Source organism: Cydia strobilella, chromosome 15 (genome assembly GCF_947568885.1).
Source record: "Cydia strobilella chromosome 15, ilCydStro3.1, whole genome shotgun sequence".
Lineage (NCBI taxonomy): Eukaryota > Metazoa > Arthropoda > Insecta > Lepidoptera > Tortricidae > Cydia > Cydia strobilella.
Window position 1 is genome coordinate 4,125,808 of NC_086055.1, and position 23,651 is coordinate 4,149,458.

Genomic DNA, 23,651 nt, shown 5'->3' on the forward strand with positions numbered 1-23,651 from the left:
CAATTTTTTTTTTCTGATCAAATTGTCAATTTGATCATCCAGTCGGACTCGGGACGCGGACGTGCCCTTATAGAATATCCAAAGATCCAAAGGTTATCCTTTCCCTATCCCGATCTGGATTTGTGATCTTGTCTTCAGATAAAAAGGAAAGCTGGTCAAACTGTAAAAATCGTTTACAAGGAAGCTAGGTACCTGCTGTTTGATGATGTGCAAAAAGAATAACTTCGGGATATTAGGAATACGGTGATCAATAACATATACTAATCTATGACGGTGATTCTACGGATGAATCACCCTTGTGATGCTTGGGCTTGAATAAAAACACATAACTATAAAAATACTATTATATTAGCAAATTACTTATTAAAAAAAAATTATTAAACATTGACAATGAAAAACGAATACTTACACTCGTAAAATAGTTATTTGTGCAACAAGAGAGGAAAGTTGGTTTTTCTTGCGAGTGTTTATTTTGAGTCCCGAGAAAGGGAAATATCCTAATTGAATGATTCTAAGTTAGACTCTTGAGCGTAGCGAGGGACTCAAAAACACGAGATGTAAAATAACTTTGCTCTCGTGTTGTACATATAATTTTTCACCTCAGTAGTGAGAACATATTAAATGTTAAAATGTATTTCGAATTACACAGAATAGTACAGAGAAAAAAAAAAGAATTTGTAATAGAAGTATGAAGTGGCAGTTCATGGTCTTCACTAAATTAAAAAGCTACTTTGTTTCACTCCCTGGAGTGAGGAAAGTCGCACTTTCCTCACTCCAGGGCGTGACGAAAGTAGGCTTGTTCGAGCTGTGGAGGTGAAAAATATATACTTACAGTTATTTAATAATGTTCATTTGGATTTGATTTGTAATGTTTTATAGTTTGTATATATAATTTTAGTCGCGTTGGTGTGGTGAACAAAAGTGTTTCATTCGGTAGCAACGTTTGTTACTCGCTATGCTCGTGGTTGAATTTTTGAAATGTCGCTTAATCGGGTACCTATCAATATTATCACGAGGGGTTAAACAACATCTTTGCCCTCTTGTAAAACAGATAACTATTACAATACAGCCCCAACACGCATAAAACCCTATATTATAAAATACACCCGAAAACTAAGTTCGCACAATAAAGTACAACTACTTACAAACTTGTACCATAAATAACCAGTCATTTATAAACATTAATGTAAACAGTACATACTTATTTACAAAATAACTTACAAACTTGTAACATAAATAACCAGGTATTTAAAAGCATTAATGTAAAAAGTACATACTTACCTACTTATTTACAAAATAAAGTGAAATGCTTGATTCGTGAAAAAGACAACCCGCCAAGTAACAAGTGGTTAAATTGGCAGTACCTACCTAATACTTAGCTTGGTTTCTACAGCATTGTACACAACGTTCCAACTAAAAACTAAACTAGTCTTAGCTAGACACAAGTAGTTGTGAAATGTGAGTGGTGTACCACTGGTGTTCAACAGTATGAAAATGTTGGCCCGCTAAACTTCACATTTGTGCCACGAGCGTGATCACCGCTTCTAGTTCCTCCACCACGCCCGGTACCAATCAAATCAGTAGCGGCTCTTATACTTGTTTGCCACGTAGTTGGCCAGGTAAAGGGCGAAGATCACTGCAATGAACTGAAACAGAGAAATTTCGTTATTAGCGTTTTACCGTTGCATTCTTAAATCAGAGGTCTGGGCTGCTCTAAAGTTTTCATCACACTCGCTCAGTAAATGAGGAATTGCACGCAGGCTTAGCGGGAACTATAGAAAAAGCGTTTTCCCTAAGGAGTTATGAAGTTTCTAGTATTATAATTAACAGTTTTTTTGTCTTTATACTTCATTTTTGTATCGCAAGTGTGATGAAAAACATTGTGTGTAACCTGGGGCGTAATAATATTGCAAACTCGAGTCTATAAATCGCTCCGGCAAGCCGTCGCGATTTAACTATACTCTCGTTTGCAATATTTAACTTGCGCCCCATGTTGCACAATGTACTATTAATGCTGAGGGTTAAATGTGTTTTTTTAATAAAATAAAGTGAGGGCTTCCCCGCGGTTCATACAGTAGTTCACCAACTTAAAAAAAAAACTCTATAGTAGGTAAGTGCAAGAGGGATGAATGCATCAAGTCGGACATAACCATAATCTCTTACTCACTGATACTGTATTTATTTTAATTCCGTAATTTTCTCGCAACTGTCAATTGATCTATATTTTTTCATTAGAGTAGGTATTATAGTATGATTGTTGTGTGCCGGAGGATCAATTACTAATCAACAAAGGCATGTGATTCGCACAATCTAAGAGCAGTGACCCGGTTCATTGAGTGTATTTGGTTTAAAGGCTGGATGTTGCTAGTCTAGTACCTAAATAGCTTCTCGAAATCAGCCAGAACTTAGCTGATCCAGAGCAGATGTTTTGTAACATCCAGCATCTAAGTAGCGTGCACCGTCTTTTACCATATATCCCCTGATTAACCAACGTCTGCATATAGTATAATTAAAGTTATTTGAGTTACCGAGTAGTCTTTTCATTTTCTAGTTCTCCCCCTATTGCATCGTCATCGCAACTACTGCTTCGAACCCAGGGACTTTTAACCTTACCCTTAACTTAATATCAAGGGCGTTTTGACCTCTTTGCCGTTTTCTATGGTGGGTTGGTGGGATTCGACAACATAAAGAAATATCGAAACACTTCGTCAAAAATATGTTCAAAGAATTAGGGGGACAAAAACATTTTGTTATTGACCCACCTCCCACCACCCAAAAATATAGCCGCTCAAAAGAAAAATACAGTCAACTCACGGTGACCTGCAACTCACCTCAATGGCGACCAGCAGCACGCAGCAGCCAGCGGTGCCCAGTCCGAAGTCCTCGACGAACTCATTTAGCGCACCGTTGCAGCCAGGGTACGCGTTGACGATGGTGCAGTTGTCTTCGTTGCAACAAGACACCGGCAGCTTCAGGTACGGGTACGAGCGGGCGCCGTGCGTGCCGCAACACTTCAACTGGAAGAAAAAAGGAATTGGGTTAAAGTTTAAATCGCTGTCAATTAAAACAATAATATTGCTTTGACAAAGTAATATAATTGTTTTAATTAAATATGGATTTTCGCAAAGTAACGCTTGATTCGATTAATTATTTAAAATCGCTGGGAACAGTAGCTTCTATTTATCTATCCAGCTGTCAGCTACATGATATTATATGACTCCATCGCTCTGCTGAGTCAGTAAACTAACGACGGTGCATAGCGTTAATGCTTACTTGTTGGACCAGCAATGTGCAGGGAATTATCAATAGGCGATAATTGTCAGCGTGTTGAAACAGGGGCCCGATCTCTCAACAAATAACTTAGCGGGTTGAATGTTGAATCGAGCTTGAATTACAAGACCCTTGTCCTTCCGTAAGGGTTCGAAGACCCGATGGAAGAGAAGAAATTAAAGAGATTAGGACGATAGGTAGGATAAAGTTGCAGGCTGCTATTGCTTGGGAATTAGGATATAAGGGGGTCTCAGCAGTCTCTGACATAGGTACATCAAAACAGTAAATATGAATTTTAACTCACCGCGTCCTCAATCCAGGATATGGACTGGTTGTCAGTTTCGAACTGCTGCTGCAGCAGAGCCGTGGCTGTGGTCTTAATGGAGTCCTGAGCCACCACGATCGTCGTCGCCAATGCGGTCTTCAGGTTCATCAGGATGATCAGCAGGATTGAATACTGTAGGCAATGAAGCAATATTAGTTGACCTCGAAAAAGCATACGATCGAGTACCCCGAGAGGTTTTGTGGTGGGCTCTGAGAAGAGAAATGCGTGCCTGGGAAGTATGTGGAGCTAATCCGGTCAATGTACAACCGATGTTGTACACGCGTCCGGTCAGCAGCTGGCACCACCGACAGGTTCAGTGTCACAGTAGGCTTGCACCAGGGATCGGCTTTAAGCCCTTACCTCTTCCTGCTAGTTATGGACGCACTGTCATCGGACATACAGGAGGAGGCACCTTGGTGTATGCTGTTTGCTGATGACATTGTGCTTGTAGGTGAAAACGAACTAGAGATGCAGAGCAGACTTGAGAAATGGCGGCAAAAATTGGAGAATGTTGGCCTAAAGATCAGCAGATCTAAAACAGAACACATGTTCTGCGATTTTGGCGGTCTCTCCAGTTTTGCTGCCATAGAACTCGATAGCGTTACATTGCCGGTCTGCTCCGACTTCAAGTACCTCGGTTCGCTCGTACAGTGCGATGGTGATATTGACCGTGACGTGAAAAACCGGATTAGCACAGGATGGATGAAATGGCGACAGGTTACGGGAACCATTTGTGACGCCCGTATGCCCCTTCGGTTGAAGGGTAAAATTTATAAAACGATCATAAGACCTGTCGTCATGTATGGATCAGAGTGTTGGGCCCTAAAGGTGAAGGATGAAAAGAGATTGCATGTAGCGGAGATGAGAATGTTAAGGTGGATGTGTGGCGTGACGAGAATGGATAGGATAAGGAATGAGTATATAAGAGGAAGCCTGAAAGTTGCACCCATAACAGAAAAAGTAAGGGCAAATCGCCTAGCATGGTACGGGCATGTGATGCGGAGGGATGAAAGTCATGTGACGAGAAAGGTATTAAGAATGAATGTGGAGGGAAGTACGAGGAGAGGAAAACCGAGGAAAAGGTGGATGGACTGTGTGAAAGATGATATGAAACTAACGCAAGTGAATGATGAGATGACGGGTGACAGAGATGTATGGAAGAAAAAGACATGCTGCGCCGACCCCAAGTGAATGGGACAAGGGCAAGCGAATGATGAATTGCGTAAAATAGTGTATGACGAATGACGGTATTACTTGCCAAATTTTAGCATGTTACATGTACCTACCCTATAAATTTTGATTCCCTTGAGAGTGTCGAAATATATATAAGTTTTTTTTTTTGCGGCGTTTCCTTTAAAGCTTGGCAAATATGCTTCTACTGTGTCCGGCTGTTCTCTTCCAACGAACAGCTTGTCTCGACTGAATTTCGTTAAATTTTGTGAGAAATACATGAATTTTTTCGTCAACTCCATTGAGAAATATGTCATTAGTCAACTCTCTTTTCGAATTTTTTAGAAATTGTCGGAGCCATGGGGGTTCGCGAGGTCTACAGCCATTCTACAACTCACAGCGCCACTATTTACGAACTATACTCACGGAGAACAACATGCACTGGCTGTCCATTAAGGCACCACAGCAGCCCAGGAACGAGATGACGAAGGCAATGGCGCCGACAACGATGACAACGATGGGGCCATCTCCGTGTACGATTAGTAACGCCGCAACGCCGACGCCGATCAGCGCCAAGCTCGCCAACTGCGAGAAAAAGCACACAAGATAAGTCATATCGACATGCATGTCATGTCATATGTGTCGCTTATAGACGTTCTTTAGTACTTATTACATCTATCCGGTCGCCGAACACTTTCTGCTAAGAGCAATAAGAATAGTAGAATGTGTCACAAGAGAGCAAAATGACATATTTACGACGAGGGCGTACATTGAATCCTGAACGAAACGCAGGACCCTAATAAAATCCCGAGCGTAGCGAGACTAGCGAGGGATTCTAAAATAGAATCCCGATCGTAACTAGTGAGGGATTTAAGTGTTAACGCCCAAGGTGGAAATAATGTTGCTACCATACATGGATGTAAGTAATGCTACCATATGACACATAGGAGTATAGTACCTACTGCTTTTTACATCACTTATGAGGAAATTAGTATGTTTAAAAATATTATTTAAGTAGTTTAAAAGTATTATTAAAAGTGGCACTAATTTGATCCCTCTTATAGCAGAAAGAAAGGCCACTTTTATATGACGTTGAAATTTTCTATGAGAGAGTAAATTTTTTTTAGGGGATTTCGGGGTTGGTCCTTGGTCCCATAGTAAAAGTTGCTCAGTTATGACCTAAACATTAACAGGTTTAAGTAAATGGTTTTAGTTAATATATATACCGTATATGTTGACTTATCATATCATGTCATGCAGCCATAACATATACCTACGCCTTTGCCATGTCACAAGCGGTCAAAAAACAATTTGAAATGATTTCTTCTGAAACGTTAAAATCAATGAGGTCATACTTTAGAGACAATTAATGGATGTGACACATTGAAACTAATTTAATGGACGTACCTAATAATAGTTGCGAGTGTAAAGTTGTAAACACACAGAATCGCCATTTCTCTCCCAACGGCCTCTCCAGACTCCAGACGTCAGCGATAATCGCATGTGATTTGCAATGCATTGGGGCATCTGGTCCCAACACTCCCAGTCCCAACGAATCGACCAAATAAGTAGGAGTATGTAGTGATTGAGTGAGCGACCAAAGATAGATTTAGGATTGTTAGTGTGGGGCAAACCTTAGCTATATTCGGTGATACGTAGTAATAGTTAGTTGTATTGTCTTCAGCCCATGGATGTGGCTAATAATTGGTTAAATATCTAGTTACCTATAGTTTGGCAAGCCATTGAAGCCATTTCCGTCAGTAGAAAAAGGCGGCAAAATTTAAAATATTTAGGCGTGAATGGGAAGAAGTGCGTTTGCCAGAGTATAATATTGACTATAAAGTATTAAGTAAGTACCAATAGCAGAAACTCAGAAATACGCACTTGTTTTGGCCAAGCTCCTCTCTCGACCTTGGCCTGGTTTACTAAGATCATCCATTAAAAACAACACATACGCTGAACCCAAACATACTAAATGCCTAATAAACATTTTAATAGCGTTATTCATAAACGCGCTACAATTTAAGCCTCAATTAACTATTAATCGTTTGTCTTAATCTGTCATTTAGGTAGACATGTATTTGTCAGAAAAGGACACACACACTTTGTGTTTTATGAATTACGGGTAAAATGTCCAAGACGTTTCGAGGACGGTATTATCCCCGTATAATAAATACCTAATTTATATCTGATCTAACGCTCGTTCCAACTTTCCGTCATATATTACAAATATATGCTTTAAAATATGTCCGATGCCATATAAGCATCACTTTTCGATCTTTCGAATTATCATACGTCATAAGTGTCATAACTTTTAGAGCAAAAATCTGTTCCCACTATTGAGCTAGGTAGTCTCGAAGAAAAACTGAATGACATGAAAGGATGTAAGAATGCCTTGGTCGAAACGTCGGAGGTACTACGCAATTAAGTCCAGTTAAAGTAAATAATAATGTGTGTAAATCGTGAAAATTTAAATCAGTGCATATAAATTAATATAAATATAAATAAATATTAGGGCACATCTTACACAGATCAACTCAAGCAAAGCTTGTACTATTGTTGTATTGTACTATTGGTGCTATGCGACGATATATATACCTACATACATAGAAAACACCCATGACTCAGGAACAAATAATGTGTTCATCACACAAATAAATGCCCTTGCCGGGATTCGAACCCAGGCCCATCGGCTTCACAGGCAGGGTTACTACCCACTAGGCCAGACCGGTGTCGTCTTAATACTTTCCAACACGAACAGTAGGATATGAATATATTATCTCTATGTATTTGTAAAACTATTAGAGAGATAGAATCCGCTGCTATTGATGCTAACTGTCCAGTATTTTATACACCGTACACCGGGCACAAGCATAAGTATAAGAACAAGGAACAAGTACTACTCACTGCAAGTAATATATTGGTGATGAAAACTATAACTTTAACACAAGTGCCGCAACCCATATTGTTTTATTTGCGCGCACGAAACGACGCTGCTATCTCGCGGGCTATTTTCGACTGAGCCAGGAATATTACGTGATCCAAAACTTTTCATTGAGTATCCAGAATTTAACGGGTGATGACGTACTTTAATTAGTCATTTACACATAGATAAAGTTGAGTATTTTGTTTATAGAAAAATGTTATGGGTACATTATTAAATTGTATCATAGTCATGAAATCTACGGTAATACTGTCATGGAATGGAATTCGATTTCTGTACCATTTCATTTGATATGTAGGTCTAGGTACCTACAGTCGCAGATCTCTACATTTCATATTGATTGTCATTGTGACGTGTGTGTTTGTGTGCGAGTTTGTTTTTGTACTAAATGGACATAAAAACACAGAAATACAGTACTATTATTGCTTTCTTTAACCTTTTGGACGCCAAGAGCCACTAAATAGGCTGCCACACCAGCGACCGCTAAAGTGGTCATGGCGGACGCTGTAAAAGCAATTTTCCTGCTGACAGATAAGCATATTATAAACATATTCGTTATTCACTAGTCGAGATACTGGCGTGTAGGCCGTGGCTCATTGAGACTGTTCTAACTTGTAAAGAACCCAAACTCTGTGAGGTTACGTGTGTAATCATCATTTTCCCCTCACTAGCTCGGAAAGTTGTCGTTTATTCTTCAATACAAGCGGGGAAAAACGCGTTTTATCCACTAGTGGGGAAAGTAATTTGACCTTGGATGGAGCGTGGAAACGTAAATAGTTATTTGTGCAACAAGAGAGGAAAGTTGGTTTTTCTTGCGAGTGTTTGAGTGAGGTGAAAAATTATGTGTGCAACACGAGAGCAAAGTTATTTTACATCTCGTGTTTTTGAGTCCCGAGAAAGTGAAAGATTCTAAGGTAGAATCTTGAGCTTAATAGTTATTTGTTATACAAGGGTGCAAAGTTGTATTTTACCCGCGAGTGTGGAATTGAAACACGAGCAAGCGAAATACTAGGAAATGTTGACATATCATCAAGCAAACAAACTCATTTGCCATATCGTACATTAGTAAATCAAAATAGACATAACGGGAGCATAATTTAATTACATTAAGTAATTACCAGTAGCATTCGCGGTAATTCGATCTCTTTCTTTTAAGATAATGCTTGTAATAGACGGCAATACCAACTATCTAAAGTTCAAATAGGTCGCGAATATCAACGATGTTATGAACATTGCTTACTAACTGCTTCTACCAAACCAACATAAGCGAGATCTTTAATTTCGCATAGTTGTTATAGATTTTGAGCTTATATTGTTTTGTTGGACAAAATGAAGCCATAGGAATAGCATCTCAGTCCGATACGGAGTTCTATTTAAAGTTGATAAGCAGAGTTGGTCCGGCAGTCGGGGTGTTGCTGGTGTGACGGTCACTATGTCTCGTACGGTGTGTTTCATTGTGTTCGTGTGCGTTATCGCGGGAAGCCTCGCGAACCCAGCTTCGCAACTGCCTTGTCTGGGTGTGTATTATTTTTATTCTAACATTTCTAACCTACCGAGTTCCAGAAATATTGTAAATCAAATAAAAGTATTATCTAAATAAATAAAAATTTGGAATATAATTACATATATTGTCGTTGCGCTTACTAAAACAAGTTACTAAGTTACTCTATGCTAAAACAGATATGACTGTGCGTACGTAGGCTTTGGAAAGCGCAACGACGATATATTTGCCACACCGATATTAACCACAGTTGTGCTCCTTCGTTTGATTTTTTTATTAATTTATTTTAAGACTGAAGCTTTTAAAAATTGTATGGAATTAGTTTTTCGCTCCTAACTCTTAATTAGCTATGATATAGATATTTTCCATAATGTCAATATCCAGTGAGAAAAATGGGGTTGTAGTTTGTTCGGAGAAGCGGCCGTCCACTATCCTCCTAAATAATTAGGTACAAACGCATTGGACTGTCTAATGGTGCTCCCACATTAGCTATTATAAAATGTTATACATATTTTTTTTTAATAATATCGTGTGACAGGGACAGCAAAATAAAACACTATCAATACCAAAGATAGATATAACTCCGTAATAGATGGATACAGTCTAAGGAAAAAACGTGCCTCGAAAATCACGAAAATTTGATTTTCGATCAGATGGCGCCACTAGTTTGGGCCTACACTCGTATAGAGGGCGTTGACTATTTCGTTTGTTATTTATAATTTTAACGCATACCAGTGAAAGAACATGGGTCAAAATCATATAAAAATAATTAATGCAAATAAAAAAATCATTTATCCATATTTAAATACATTTTATCGTATTTTTATAAATATTTATTTTTAGTTTTAAAGTGTGTCGACAGATGGCAGTGAATTACTGGGGTTACAAAATTTACTATGACAGTATCGCTCTAGTATAAGTTACTCTATGTCAATACTATCATGCTGTCCCTGTCACACGATGTTGTATATTGTACACATATTGTATAACATTTTATAACTTGACATTAACATTTAATTAATAATTACCAAACTAAAATGGAGTTGGGCGGGACATGTTGCTAGGCAGGGTGATGGCATGTGGACTAAAAATTAAAATGTTAACGGAATGGTGGTCGCTTTCGGATGAAAGAAAAGCCCCTGGCGTCCGTTGGCTCGTTGGGTGGATGACATCCGGATATTGCGGGCCACTTCTGGATGAGATTAGCCCCGGACCGGGACAAGTGGCGTACTAGAAGAGAGGCCTATGCTCAGAAGTGGGCGATAAAGGGCTGATATGATGATGATGATGATAAATATGGGAGCACCATAACGTGTCATGCCGTATTCAAGATGTGTTCAAGTCAAGTTGTATCAGCCGGGTCAAGCGCGACGCGATAAACTTGCCTCCCTCCACTATACCGACTTATACTTTAACGACTTGTTGGTATCCGGTTACATTCGAGTCTCAAGTTTCTGTTAAACTAGTATTTACTAAGTAACTAAAGTAACTACAGTAACTAAAGTAACTAAAGTAACTAAAGTAACTAAAGTAACTAAAGTAACTAAAGTAACTAAAGTAACTAAAGTAACTAAAGTAACTAAAGTAACTAAAGTAACTAAAGTAACTAAAGTAACTAAAGTAACTAAAGTAACTAAAGTAACTAAAGTAACTAAAGTAACTAAAGTAACTAAAGTAACTAAAGTAACTAAAGTAACTAAAGTAACTAAAGTAACTAAAGTAACTAAAGTAACTAAAGTAACTAAAGTAACTAAAGTAACTAAAGTAACTAAAGTAACTAAAGTAACTAAAGTAACTAAAGTAACTAAAGTAACTAAAGTAACTAAAGTAACTAAAGTAACTAAAGTAACTAAAGTAACTAAAGTAACTAAAGTAACTAAAGTAACTAAAGTAACTAAAGTAACTAAAGTAACTAAAGAACCGCAGAGTTTGTAGGTATGTAACGTACGAATACGTACGCATGCTCCTCAAACCCTAGAACCTAAATGGTCGCGTACTGTGCGGTTTACATAACGAAGTTAGACCCCTCTAACTTTGTGCGGGTGTCCTGGCGCCAAGCCGGGGCTGCCGGGGAGCGCCATGGTGGAGTGTACTCGAGCCCATGGCGCCCTCGCAGACGGCAAAGAGGATGAAACGCGGGAGTGGGTTTAGTGGGTAGGGCCAGGTTCTCCCTCCCCTCTCGCCAGCTGAGAGGGGACAGGAGCGGCGAGTCCCACACACCCCCCCATCAATGGCCTTCCCGCGGCCGGGGTGACGGTGCGTAAAAGCAGGCGCCCACTCCGTAAACAAAAAAAAACAGCCAAGTGCGAGTCGGACTCGCGTTCCAAGGGTTCCGTACATTACACAATTTAAACAATGTATTTTTTATGTGAAACGTGAGTGAAATGTCTAAAAAACCCGTAGGGGTCGGATCAAAAGTTATTAAGTCCGACTCCCGCTTGACTGCACGTTTCTAATAGGTTTTCCTGTAATCTGTACGTAAAGATCTATTTAGTGTATTTTTTTCAAAATTTTACACCCAGTAGTTTCGGAGATAAAGTCATTTTTTGCCTATTTTCTTGAATAACTTCTAAATTATTTATCCTAAAATTATAAAAAATATATATTTGAGATTCTCACAATGAGCTCTTTCATTTGATATGTAATACGATATGGTTTGAAAAACTTTATTTTTTAATTTTCTCATTTACCCCCCATTGGCCCCCATGTTTAAAATTCATTTGTTTATGTTACGTGTCCGTCTTTGGGTCACAAACTTACATATGTATACCAAATTTCAACTTAATTGGTCTAGTAGTTTCGGAGAAAATAGGCTGTGACAGACGGACAGACAGACCGACAGACAGATGCACGAGTGATCCTATAAGGGTTCCGTTTTTTCCTTTTAACGTACGGAACCCTAAAAAAGACCCCTCTTCGTTACCCCCCGTCGTCGACCCCCCGGTCGAAAGGGCTCGAAAATATCCTGAATGGCTTCGAGGAAACAGGGTGCGGCTGTGCCTTCTTTCTTTGTTTAGCTCGACTTGGCGAGGGCACTGCCGTACACCTAAATACACACCTTTGTTCCAGTACAGCCAAGTTCCTGATTTAAGTATTAATTGTATATTTACCTACTAATTACAGGCGAAGTGACCCAGTGCGAAGTAAGCAACGTGCAGATCACTCCGTGCTCTAAACAGGAGCGATGCCTTTTTAAGATTGGGAAAAACGCCTCCATCAGCTTTGATTATACCCCAGGTAATATATCCCCTTTAGTCATCTTCTCTTCTTCAGCCGTTCCCTCAATGTGAGGATCGTGACATCATGTCCTTCTGTTGAAGACCGTTGAAAGACCAGGATGAAAGAATAATCCGAATTTACGAAACTAAACTGCTATTTAGTTGCGACGAACTGCGAACGTAATATGGAATTCAATAAAAACAATTCAATAAATATTTGCGAACCAACTGCAGTAGGTATTTTTTATAAAACACGTCGAAAACATATATAAAAGACAAATAGGACATAAATATTAAAACGCGCAACAAAGCGGTAGAAAATTATCAGGTAAGTTAGTAAGTCCGGACTGTCCGGAAATGTACATTTTCCCATTTTTCCTTTAATATATTTTTTTTTGAGTGAAATTGGAAAAATATTTACTCCTAATTTTAATATTCCAGCATTCGACGCCGCAGAGCTGGAGACCGAAGTATCAACCCTGGTGTCGGGCGTCACCCAAAACTTCCCCGGGCTAGAGAAGGATGGCTGCAAGTCCACCGCGTGCCCCGTCTCGGCTGGCAAGAAGCAGAGCTTCAGCTATAACCTGCAGTTAAGAAGGACGGAAGTAGCTAAGGTAATACTTTTTTGTTATACTATACACATAGTATACGAATATATGGAGGAAAACATAATTTGAAATTGGACCAATGGTCAAGTGTATTCCACCTGGGCCGGAGGCTCAGAGCTCCCACGATTTAGGCGCTTCCGTGAGAATTTGACAAGGAGAGCAGAATCTTAAAATTATTGAACTAATGTGATCTCAGCTCTCATCCTGCTCGGCTTTTGTTTTGTCCTCGCTCGAAAGTTATGCGGGGATCGACGTTCGGTTATTCGGCTTTCGCAAAGCAACGACTTTTTTAGTATTGTTTTTATAGCACTTTGACTAATAGGGCGAACGATTGCGATTGCGGCTCTGCAGCAATCCGGATTTCGGACTCGAGCTTTTAGTCCTACGTGGAGCGAGCCCTTCGGCCCCCAGAGTCGCTAAAACCCACCGTACAGTGGCGGATCCATGGGTTTCGCTAAGAGGGGCTTGAATTTGCCGTAACTCGGATGGCCCAGAGGTCAAGCCATCTGCCCGCCAATGCAGACGACGCTGGTTCGATCCCAGCCCGGGCTTAGCACGGTAGCATTTTTATCGCCTGTCACCATGCCTGTCACGTTCTAACAAGTATGCAAGTGCGAAAGTGACAGGCACAGTGACAGGTGTTAAAAAGCGACATCTATTTCAGTATTTCAGTTTATAATTTCCTTCTTGTACAGGGTTCGTACGACATCAAATGGGAGCTGTGGAACAAGGCTCAGCGTGAGCAGATGTGCTGCTTCATCACCAGAATCAGGCTTCAATAATTTTAATAAACTTACTAATTAACTTAAATTATGTTTTTTTTTCTACCTGCCTGTTATTATTTTAGATAGCTATTTATCTCTATAGTTCGCGTACAAAAGTATTTTCAAAAGTTTAATTGTTATAAGGTGCGTTGGGGTAAGATTAAACGGGTTTTCATGCGGATTAAGACAAAAAATCGTCCGTATGGCGAAGCATTACGGGCGACTTTTCATCTTACCCCGCATGAAAAACTCTTTTAATCGTACCCCAGTCCCCAACGCACCTTACATAAAAAGGCATCTCATCAGAGTAGGTACTCTTAACATAATTTTTAAGAAAAAAAAACCGACTTCAATGGGGGATTCGTTGAAAGGTTACTTATTGTTGATTGTGCACTTAGATTCCATGCAGACAATGAAATGAAAAAGACAGCATCTTTTCCTAATTATGTAGAAAAGGAGGTAAAACCACCCACTCTTCTAGTAGGATTTCGTTTCTGTAAAGGTCGTAGTTCTAACCTAACCTAACCCACTTTTCTGATAGCAATTCGGTTCTTCGAAACCCACCCTAATCCACTTTTCTAGTAGCATTTCCGGGTCCGGGTTTGGGTTCGGATCCGGGTCCGGGTCTTAGTCCGGGTCCAGGTTCAGGTTCCGGTCCACGACCATGTCCAGATCCGAGTCCGGGTCCGTGTCCGGCTGTCCGGGTCCAAGTTTGGGTCCGAGTTCGGTCTGGGGCCGGTTCCGAGTCGGGGTCCGGGTTCAAGTCCGGGTCCGACTTCGGTCCGGGTCCGGGTCCGAGTTGGGTCCACGTCCAGACCCGGATCCGAGACCGGATCCAAGTTTGGGTCTGGGTCCATAATGAAGAGAATAAATCGCCAAACGTTAACTATGTGTCGTTAAAGAGTTCCATTCTGATCATCATCAGCAGTTCCATTTCATCAAATGTCACTTTATTAAATGTAAATGCTGGATTTGTTGATAAAAATACAAAAATCACTATATGTATGCCTTTGACATTTGAGGAGTTCCCTCGGTTCCTCATGGATCCCATCATCAGAACTCGAGCTTGACAAAAATGTGTCTTGAAAACCTAACTTGCTTAACAAACATAACGAAGAGGACAACTAGCCAAACGTGAACTATGCGTCATTGAAGAGTTCCGTTCTGATCATCATCAGCAGTTCCACTTCATCAAATGTCACTTTTTTAAATGTAAATGCTTGATTTGTTGATGAAAATACTAAAATCACTATATGTATGCCTTTAACATTTGAGGAGTTCCCTCGATTCCTCGTGGATCCCATCATCAGAACTGCGTTTTGATAAAAACGGGACCAATCTGTATGTATATAATTATATTAAAAAAAAGAATTTTCAAAATCGGTCCAGAAATGACGGAGTTATGGATAACAAACATTAAAAAAAAACAACCGAATTGAGAACCTCCTCCTTTTGAAATCTTGAAGTCGCTTAAAAATGAGATGCTTTTGTTAAGCTGTTAGAGAATACTTTTGAAGCGTAGTCTGATCCGCAACTTTTGGTGCTGACTGTACAGTGTACAGTCTAGAATTAATTTCAGTACCATTTCGTACCTTATCATAGTGACAATCAATTACAAAAGTCGCTAGGGACCTCATACTATATCTTACTAAATACCTGTTAGGGTCGCTTAGGTTCAATTCCCTTGAAGTAAGGCGCAATTCCAACCTCCTCCGTACAACGTGCAGCGTCTTACGTGGCGATGCTGACTGACCTATCTCAATTGTGCCCAAAATTCTCCTGAGGCCGCGAACTTATAATTTCTTGGCAGTTTCATCCCAACCACACGCACGGTAGCGTCTGTAGCGCACACAAACTCTCCGGCCGTGCGAGCCCTGATACTGTTGAACTCGCTTCTGTCATGGCCCATGTCAATGGGCACCAGAATGTGATATTTTTGCAACTTTCTGGGCAAATATATGTCGGACATGTCTGGCGTATCGTATCTACTAATCTGTGGATGTTACTTGAAATTGTTTTGTTGTTTGTCAGTTCTTGTATATACTTTTTCTTTGTATAGTGTATTCGTTTTTACTGTAAACGCTGTGTACAAATTTTGTATGTAATAATAAATAAATAAATTAGGTAAATAAATGAATACTATTGTCAGTGTCACTGTGGCAACATATATTATTATACTCTTTGGTGGCAACTTGGCAAAGTCATATTGGTAGGATGTCAAAGTACCTATGTATTAATTGAATAATTCCTGGTTCCCGGCATTATAGCATAGAGTAACTTATATATAACTGAGACATTATAGGCGCGGCCTCGCTCGGCCCCAGGAGTCCATTGTCACTTGAAGACGGAAATGCAAACAACAACTAAAGTGGTCGGAGTCAAGATACAATACAATAATAATTGACAGCACTTTAACTCCGTATCCTTTTATTCTAGTCTGAAACTAAAGCGGGATTCACATTACGAAATTAGTGTTTTACTAACAGTTTCACGTGTAATTTAATACTTTCGTAATGCATGCATTATGGCTGATAGGTGACAATATACATACTTATATAGATAAAGACATACTTATATACATATACATAGGAAACATCCATTATGACTCGGGAACAAATATTTGTGTTAATCACACAAATAAATGCTCTTACCGGGATTTAAACCCTGGACCATCGGCTTCACAGGCAGAGTCACTACCCACTAAGACAGTCGTCGATAATACTCGTATACCTACTGGTTAATATATAAAAATGTAACTGTAACATGAATGATAATGATAACAGCGGGTCAACAAGAACATCCCAGCACAGTCCATCATGTTTACTGATAGCATCCGTGTGCGAGAACAAAGGAGTTTATAAAATAACCTAGCTGCAACCATGTGGTAACGATTTCATCAACATTTAGTTTATTGGAGTAAAATAATATAAAATAAAAAACAACACAACAAGCCGCCACAACTGCGTAGACTGCTAGCCCTAAAAAGGAAGCGATAAAAATAGGTATAATCGCAAGTGTCCGCCTTGCCACCAGCTCTTCTGCCACCCTACCCACCCCAACATCAAGTCTTACCACCCAGCATGCGTTACATCCCTAATACTGTGTGATTTTAACGTCGAACAAAGCTGGAAGGATGAGTGGAGCAAAATTACTGCTGGAACTACCCTGCAAGCCATAGATCCCACAGCTAAATCAGACGGCTTCGGCCTGCCACGAAATTTCTGGTGTCATGTAAACAGACTGCTAGGTCACGGACGCTGTAACTATAGGTACTTTTTTTTACAAATTGGGGCTGGCGGGACTAGAATCTCTGCGACTGCGGCGAGGAGGCTCAAACCACGGAGCATATTATACAGCGCTTCCCTGTGCTCTATTTCCCAGGCCGGCGCCCCGGAAGATCTGTTTAAATTAACACCTGACCTGTCACCTGACGCAATCTCGGGGTTCGGGCCTGAGTAGGTAATTGAGCTATTTATTGATTGATTGTTTGAAATGTTTATGTAAATAGGTACGATTAAAAAAATTAAAAAAAATTGATATAAATATCTACACCTGTTTCATGGTGAAGTGCATTTCTATAACACGAAAAGGCAATATCCAACTAAGAACTTCGTAATATACCTTTACTACTTACATTATACCTACGCTTAAATACCTACCTACTGTCCGCGCGCGAATTCCGTGCACGGCTGAGGAATGTTAGGAATGTTGGGCGTCATGACAGAGTAGTAGTGTCATTTTGTACGTACGGGCGCGCACACCCTCCCACTTTCTCGACCTCCGAATGCACGGAATTGGCGCGCGGACAGTTACTTAACCCGTGAAACAGCGTTACTATTTTCCTAATAATGTTTCGTGTTTAATTCTATTCTCAAAAAAACGTCTTAGTAAATGCCTAAGACCTTCTTAAAATGTACTACATTTCGTAATATAATTATTAAATTGCCCGTGAAACAGAGTAATTATTGGCATGGATTGTTTACACAGACGACCAAGTTAACTTGAAGACGGAACAAGCGATTATAGGCTTTTTGTGTGAAGGGGTTAGGAGTTTCGACGATGCGATGATACGAAGACGGTTGAATGATGAATTGGCCAGGCTGTGTGTTCTTATTGCTTCCCAAACGCAGGTGGAGTCGAGCGCCCAAAATCAGTCAATGTAAAACAACATTTCCATTTTCACCACTTAGATGGCTGGCAGCCACGTTTCTTCAGAAACTTCCTGCCTCGCACTGCTAAACTGTGGAATGAACTGTTGCCTGAGGTATTTCCGGGCCTTTACGACCTTCAAACCTTCAAGAAAAGAGCTCACTCCCTCCCTTCTTAAATGCCGGAAACGCACTTATTACCCCCACGATGTTACGGGCGTCCATGGGCAACGGTAATCGTTTGCTCGTTTGCCTCATATATCGTTAAAAAAACTCTAAAAAGGCCGGAGGCGTATTGCACGGGGACAAACCAAGCTTCCGACAGTCCAATGTTACCTTGCCTTGGCTGGAGCGGAGCGGAATTTTGGAAACATTTTGGTAAATGGTAAAACCAGTAATGGCTAGCTTATACTAGTACCAGTTTCTATGCCTACTCGTTTTATAAATACTTACTCGAAGTTATTTTTGAAGTTTTTGGATTTTTTCAGTTAGCTGAATAGTTTATAAATCGTAGAGCGCACTTTATGCTGGTTGCTCGTCTCTTTAGGTACCTTACCAATGAAAACGACATAAAATCGGCTTGTATGCTAAGGTGCGAACTCGGTTAGTTTACAGCGGTCCGTCGTAATGTGGGCCCGCGCCGTGTGTGTGCTCGTCTGTGTGACTGCAGTCACCTGCGAAGCTGTTACTAAGAAGTTCTGTGATGATGGTACGTTGAACACTGTACACTGTCGTGCTAAACTTGCAAGTTGCAGTAAGTACTCATGAAAAAATAACCGAAATATCAGGAGAAAAATACCAATGTTTGTTTTTGTTTGTTAAAAATTCTGCAGCTAAAACTATGTTCAAAATTATCTTTATTTTTTAATTTTAAAATGCTAAAACTGCGTCGAGAGCAGGTCGAGAGCGGTCTAATTAAGGTGTAACAAAATTGTTTGTTTATTTTGTTATTTACTACTACTTACACAAAATATGGAACTTGAGAACTATGTGTTACCGGTTACAAAATCGGTTGTAGGATATTGAGCAAAATTTATTACTTAAGTTCGGTTATTTTTTCGAGTTACTCAATGAGTTCGGTTAAGGTTTTTAATAGGTATATATAAAAGTAATATTGAACATATTTCCAGTAAATCCGGCGGTTTGCACCGTGCACAGTGTGGACGTGGACCCGTGCCCTAAGGGCATCAACTTCTGCAGTCTCTACAGGAACAAGCCCTATACGCTCTCCGTCGACTTCACTCCAAGTAAGTATTTTGTCTAATTTAAACTGTTGTGAGACATACTAAAATTAAATAATTTCACGGTTTAGATTCACTTGTTTTAGTCATTCGCGCCAAACGCGCGCGCACGTTTTAGTGGCGCGAGTGACTAAAACAAGTGTCTAAACCGTGAAATTATTACATTTTAGTCATTTTGTTTTCACACAATAACCTAGCTCATTCTAGAATCTACCAATGGAGTTGGCCGGTCGAAGTAGGTATTTTGCAGATGGCACCAGCATAGGTTTTAGAGAATACCAATTTGTGACGCTAAGTACCTATTCGCGTTTGGGGGCATTTTTAGGGTTCCGTACCAAAAAGGTACAAAAGGAACCCTTATGGTGCGACTCTGTCCGTCTGTCTGTCTGTCACATTGCTAAATATCTCAAGAACTACTTAAGCTATCGATTTGAAATTTGGAATAGTCATGAAGAACGTTAACTCAAACATATTGAAAGTGTAATTTTTATTTTATTTTATTATTTATGGAAAATTGATGGAAAAGAGAGGGCAAAATTTCAAAGTCTAGTTGCTAGGTCGAGTAGGATCTAGGATATCATTTGAAAGAGCTCAATATGAATATTAAAAAACATTTTTTTTTCATTTTTAGGGTTCCGTACCAAAAAGGTACAAAAGGAACCCTTATGGTATTTTATTATTTATGGAAAATTTATGGAAAAGAGAGGGCAAAATTTCAAAGTCTAGTTGCTAGGTCGAGTAGGATCTAGGATATCATTTGAAAGAGCTCAATATGAATATTAAAAAACATTTTATTAATTTTTTTTCATCCCCCCCCCCCCCTATCTCCGAAATTTACCAACCAAAAATTATGAAATATTTTTACACAATAATAACATTATCATAAATATTACAGGAAAAATATAATCACACCTCTATCTTGAATACTTTTTTTTTAATTATCAAAAAACATTTTGTACTTTAATTTGCAATTTAAGCCCATTTGGAGGTGTTTATATCATACTTGAAATATCTATGAGATTACCCTAAAACCACCTTCTTTGAAATAAAACAAATTGTTGAAATCGTTTCACATGTGAAACGATAAAGAATAACGAATTATCATTATTCTTTATCATGATAAAGAATTATCCCAGAAAAACCAGCATACATACAGGCACCATACAGGTCGCGCAAATTAGTATTAATATTAGTAGTAGTAAGTAGAAAAAGCCTGTTGCGCCTACATTTTTTAAATTCGCTGCTTTTTTCTACTGACGGAAATGACTTGACATACTATATATAGTCTGTGAAAGGATTGTCTCATTTCAAACACAGACGGAGAGAATCATACTATCTTTGTCTTACACTAGTACCCTAAAGAAAAGGATGAGTAATAGTTTTTTTTGTTCTTATTTACTGACAATTTGGTTTGACCAAATAGGTTATAGGTAGTCTAAAGCGACTGCGTACCGGAGATAAAAAGGCGTATTGGTATGGCTAAGGAAGCTATGACCCGACTGAATGTCATCTGGAAGAAGAGAGGTATAACCAGCGCCACCAAGACCCGGCTAGTACGCGCTCTAGTATTCCCCATATTTCTGTATGGCGTGGAAACATGGACGATACGAGCCCGAGAAAGGCAAAGGATCGATGCATTCGAGATGTGGTGCTGGAGGCGTATGTTAAGGATACCCTGGACCGCCATGCGCACCAATGTATCGATCCTTTCACAGCTTCGTGTCCAAACTCGCCTCTCCACAGTCTGTCAGCAGCGCATATTGTCCTACTTCGGCCACATAATGAGGAGGGGAGATGAAAGCCTTGAAAAGCTGATCATCGTTGGAAACACGGAGGGCAAACGAGGCCGGGGACGGTCTCCAACTAGATGGAGCGATCAAGTAAGAGGGGCCCCATCCTCAACCAGCTTTTGCTCGGTCGTCAGAGACGCGATGGACAGGCACCGATGGAGGCAGATTAAAAGAACCAGGTGTGGAGCATCCACATCCACTGATGACCACGATCCTCAGTCATGAGGGAGCGATCACAGAGAGAGAGAGTCTAAAGCCATTTCCGTCAGTAGAAAAAAAGCGGCAAATCTAAAAAATGTAGGTGAAAAAAGGTTATCGTTCCATAGAATATTTGAATTTCGCGCCTTTTTCTACTGGCAAGGTTGGTTGACAGACCTTATGTACCTATTAAGATTTTGTTTATAAAACATGCAAGAAGTCCCATCGAGAATCTCTTAAGTAAATATTAGGTCGACTGTCGAGTTGTTTACCTTGACATATTATCGCCGGAAAAACGTAATTTTCTTGAAATCGACCAATTGGTAAACGGCAAATGGAGCAGGGGCCGCTGACCTGAAGTCGATTTACAACCGAATAGGTCACAGGTTGCGTTCCCGGATACACAATACACATGCCATTATATGTATTTGCTGTGGACTTTGAAAGCAGATGTTGAAAACATTGTCATTATACCTAACTTTAAGACTAGCTCTTTTGACCTTATTTTATTGAATTGCGATAAGGTTCAATTGCAAGCAATTTAGGTGTTTAATATGAATTATAATGTTCACTAAGTACATAAGTAGGTATTACTTGCCTTATCTAAATAAATATAACATAGCAATAATGTTTAATTAATGAACCAGCCTCGTGTTCTAATTACTTTGTGTAACTTTCTAGTCAGGACTCAGGAACAGACAATACAGACATGTTATAAATATTATAAGTTTTCGGCAAGTTTTCCAATGATTGTATTTGGGGGGAATTAAAGTGCCGTACATAGCATTTATTTTTATTTTGTTTCTCATTTTGAAACACTGTAAAGTTTAAGCTGTTCGAAAACCGCTGATTTTGCCCCCAAGAGTAGGTATAAATTGAATTGAAAGATTGTATGTATGTAGGTAAATTATCCAATGTAATCTTCAGGGGGCAGGCGACGCCCATGTGTACTACCTACCCTGCCTAGCTACCTCTTACCGTGATTTACCTCTGATTCCAGGGTTCTCAGCCCAAAACCTGCGTCTAGCGATGTACGGCGACGACAACAACGACGGAAGCTTCGACAAGACTGTCAAAACGGTTGCCGACCCCTGCGACCTGATGACGTGTCCAGTCGACAAAAACATACCGAGGTTCTTCAACCTTCACTTTACGTTGGACAAGACTCATGGCACTGTAAGTACCATTGAAGACAAAACTTTAGAAATAGTTGCTGACCCCTGCAACCTGGCGTAGCGCTGTCGAAACTGTATTAAAAACAAGTGAAACCCCAAAAGCCCCAAAAGCATATATTATGAGTCCCTCTACGAAATTTTTAGGGTCCCTACCTAAACCTACCCTCATTGGGTTCAAGCCCCGCCTAACCTAAAATCCGTGTAAATTAATATTCGTTCACGGGCTTCGACTCTTCGAGGGCCAGCCCTGTCTGGGCTGTCTGCCAACAAGGGGTCCTCTTTCTCATTTAAATACCGTGTATACCGTCAGGGCACTATAGAACTAAGACAGCCTTATGAATGTTATTTTACACTACTGTCTCGCGTCTTAGTATGTATTTCTTTGAAGTAGCACCAAGCCTGGAGGTTGTAGTACACAGCGCTGCAGTTCAAGCGGTTAGACTGTTTAACAGACTGCCTACAGAGTTTAAAGTTATAAGATGCTCTGCAACTTTTAGAGAAAAATTGAAATTATATTTATTAGACAAATGCTGTTATGACATTAGTGATTTTTAGTACTCGTAATTTGATATTGTTGACATGTTTATTTGAATTGTTTATGTTTATAATATCAATCTTTCCCTTATTGTATATTTTGCTTATTGTTTGACCAATCTTGTGTGTACATTGTTTTCTTGTTATTATCTTAAGTTTTATTTGATTATTAAGTTAGTATTAATTGTAGATATATTTAATAAGTACCATTTCAAACACGATGTAAAAATTGTTAATGAAATAAATAATAATAATAATATGCCACAGAACAGAACTGAGGCCTACCGCGAAAAACGAAAATCAAAATTTCTTTATCTTTCTTTTTTTTTCTAACCGGTTTTCTAACTGTATTAATTAAAAAGGGACGGGTAGTCTATCTCGCGATACTGTCGGTCGCGCCCGTCCTGTGTTAGGCCTACAGTACAATCCAAAAAAAGCTATTAAAAATATTTAACTCTATTTCAGGCCAAGTTCCCAGTGAAGTTCAAGCTCTGGAATGGAGATAACGAGTCCCAGGCATGCTGTTTTACCTTTAATGTTAAAGTTAAGAAATAAATACCTTTATTTATCTAAACTTTTGTTTGTTTCTCTGGAGCCAGTAGCACGAACCATGCACAAATTAGCGGACAGATCAGTATCAGGCCACTCCAGAAGGGAACAATTTTTCACTAATCTGATTAAATTGTCTGTAAGAAGGGAAACTACGCCTTCTTGGGATTAGTCCAGTTTCCTAACGATGTTTTTCTTTACCGAAACCGCATATTC

At 39.6% G+C, this 23,651-nt stretch overlaps 3 protein-coding genes across 3 annotated transcripts in view; 2 read left to right on the plus strand and 1 right to left on the minus strand.

Moving 5' to 3' along the window:
• Positions 1 to 954: 954 nt before the first annotated feature.
• LOC134747869 (23 kDa integral membrane protein-like) overlaps positions 955 to 23,651 on the minus strand; it is a 48,804-nt gene continuing 26,107 nt past the window's right edge. The window contains exons 2-6 of the mRNA XM_063682542.1: positions 7,673 to 7,746; positions 5,192 to 5,350; positions 3,575 to 3,727; positions 2,832 to 3,017; positions 955 to 1,646 (exon numbers count right to left, since the gene is read on the minus strand). Of these exons, the coding sequence (XP_063538612.1) occupies positions 1,578 to 1,646; positions 2,832 to 3,017; positions 3,575 to 3,727; positions 5,192 to 5,350; positions 7,673 to 7,729 (624 nt within the window). The 5' untranslated portion in view covers positions 7,730 to 7,746 and the 3' untranslated portion in view covers positions 955 to 1,577. The remainder of the gene's footprint in view (positions 1,647 to 2,831; positions 3,018 to 3,574; positions 3,728 to 5,191; positions 5,351 to 7,672; positions 7,747 to 23,651) is intronic.
• On the plus strand, positions 9,078 to 13,846 carry LOC134747873 (MD-2-related lipid-recognition protein-like). Its single transcript, XM_063682547.1, has 4 exons — positions 9,078 to 9,226; positions 12,334 to 12,447; positions 12,870 to 13,042; positions 13,732 to 13,846. Exons 1-4 carry the CDS (start codon positions 9,142 to 9,144, stop codon positions 13,816 to 13,818), a joined length of 459 nt encoding a protein of 152 aa, XP_063538617.1. The 5' UTR covers positions 9,078 to 9,141; the 3' UTR covers positions 13,819 to 13,846.
• LOC134747678 (MD-2-related lipid-recognition protein-like) lies at positions 18,544 to 23,460 on the plus strand. The gene is made up of 4 exons (XM_063682285.1): positions 18,544 to 18,657; positions 19,079 to 19,195; positions 22,178 to 22,353; positions 23,352 to 23,460. Exons 1-4 carry the CDS (start codon positions 18,576 to 18,578, stop codon positions 23,439 to 23,441), a joined length of 465 nt encoding a protein of 154 aa, XP_063538355.1. The 5' UTR covers positions 18,544 to 18,575; the 3' UTR covers positions 23,442 to 23,460.

What these genes read in the sequence shown, in the direction of transcription:
- LOC134747873 (XM_063682547.1), top strand. Translation starts at nt 9,142, where the DNA reads ATGTCTCGTACGGTGTGTTTCATTGTGTTCGTGTGCGTTATCGCGGGA. An exon ending in TTCGCAACTGCCTTGTCTGG is followed by an intron (nt 9,227 to 12,333) that starts GTGTGTATTATT and finishes TACTAATTACAG; the next exon opens with GCGAAGTGACCCAGTGCGAA. An exon ending in GAAGGACGGAAGTAGCTAAG is followed by an intron (nt 13,043 to 13,731) that starts GTAATACTTTTT and finishes CTTCTTGTACAG; the next exon opens with GGTTCGTACGACATCAAATG.
- LOC134747678 (XM_063682285.1), top strand. Translation starts at nt 18,576, where the DNA reads ATGTGGGCCCGCGCCGTGTGTGTGCTCGTCTGTGTGACTGCAGTCACC. An exon ending in TAAGAAGTTCTGTGATGATG is followed by an intron (nt 18,658 to 19,078) that starts GTACGTTGAACA and finishes ACATATTTCCAG; the next exon opens with TAAATCCGGCGGTTTGCACC. An exon ending in CTCCGTCGACTTCACTCCAA is followed by an intron (nt 19,196 to 22,177) that starts GTAAGTATTTTG and finishes CTCTGATTCCAG; the next exon opens with GGTTCTCAGCCCAAAACCTG.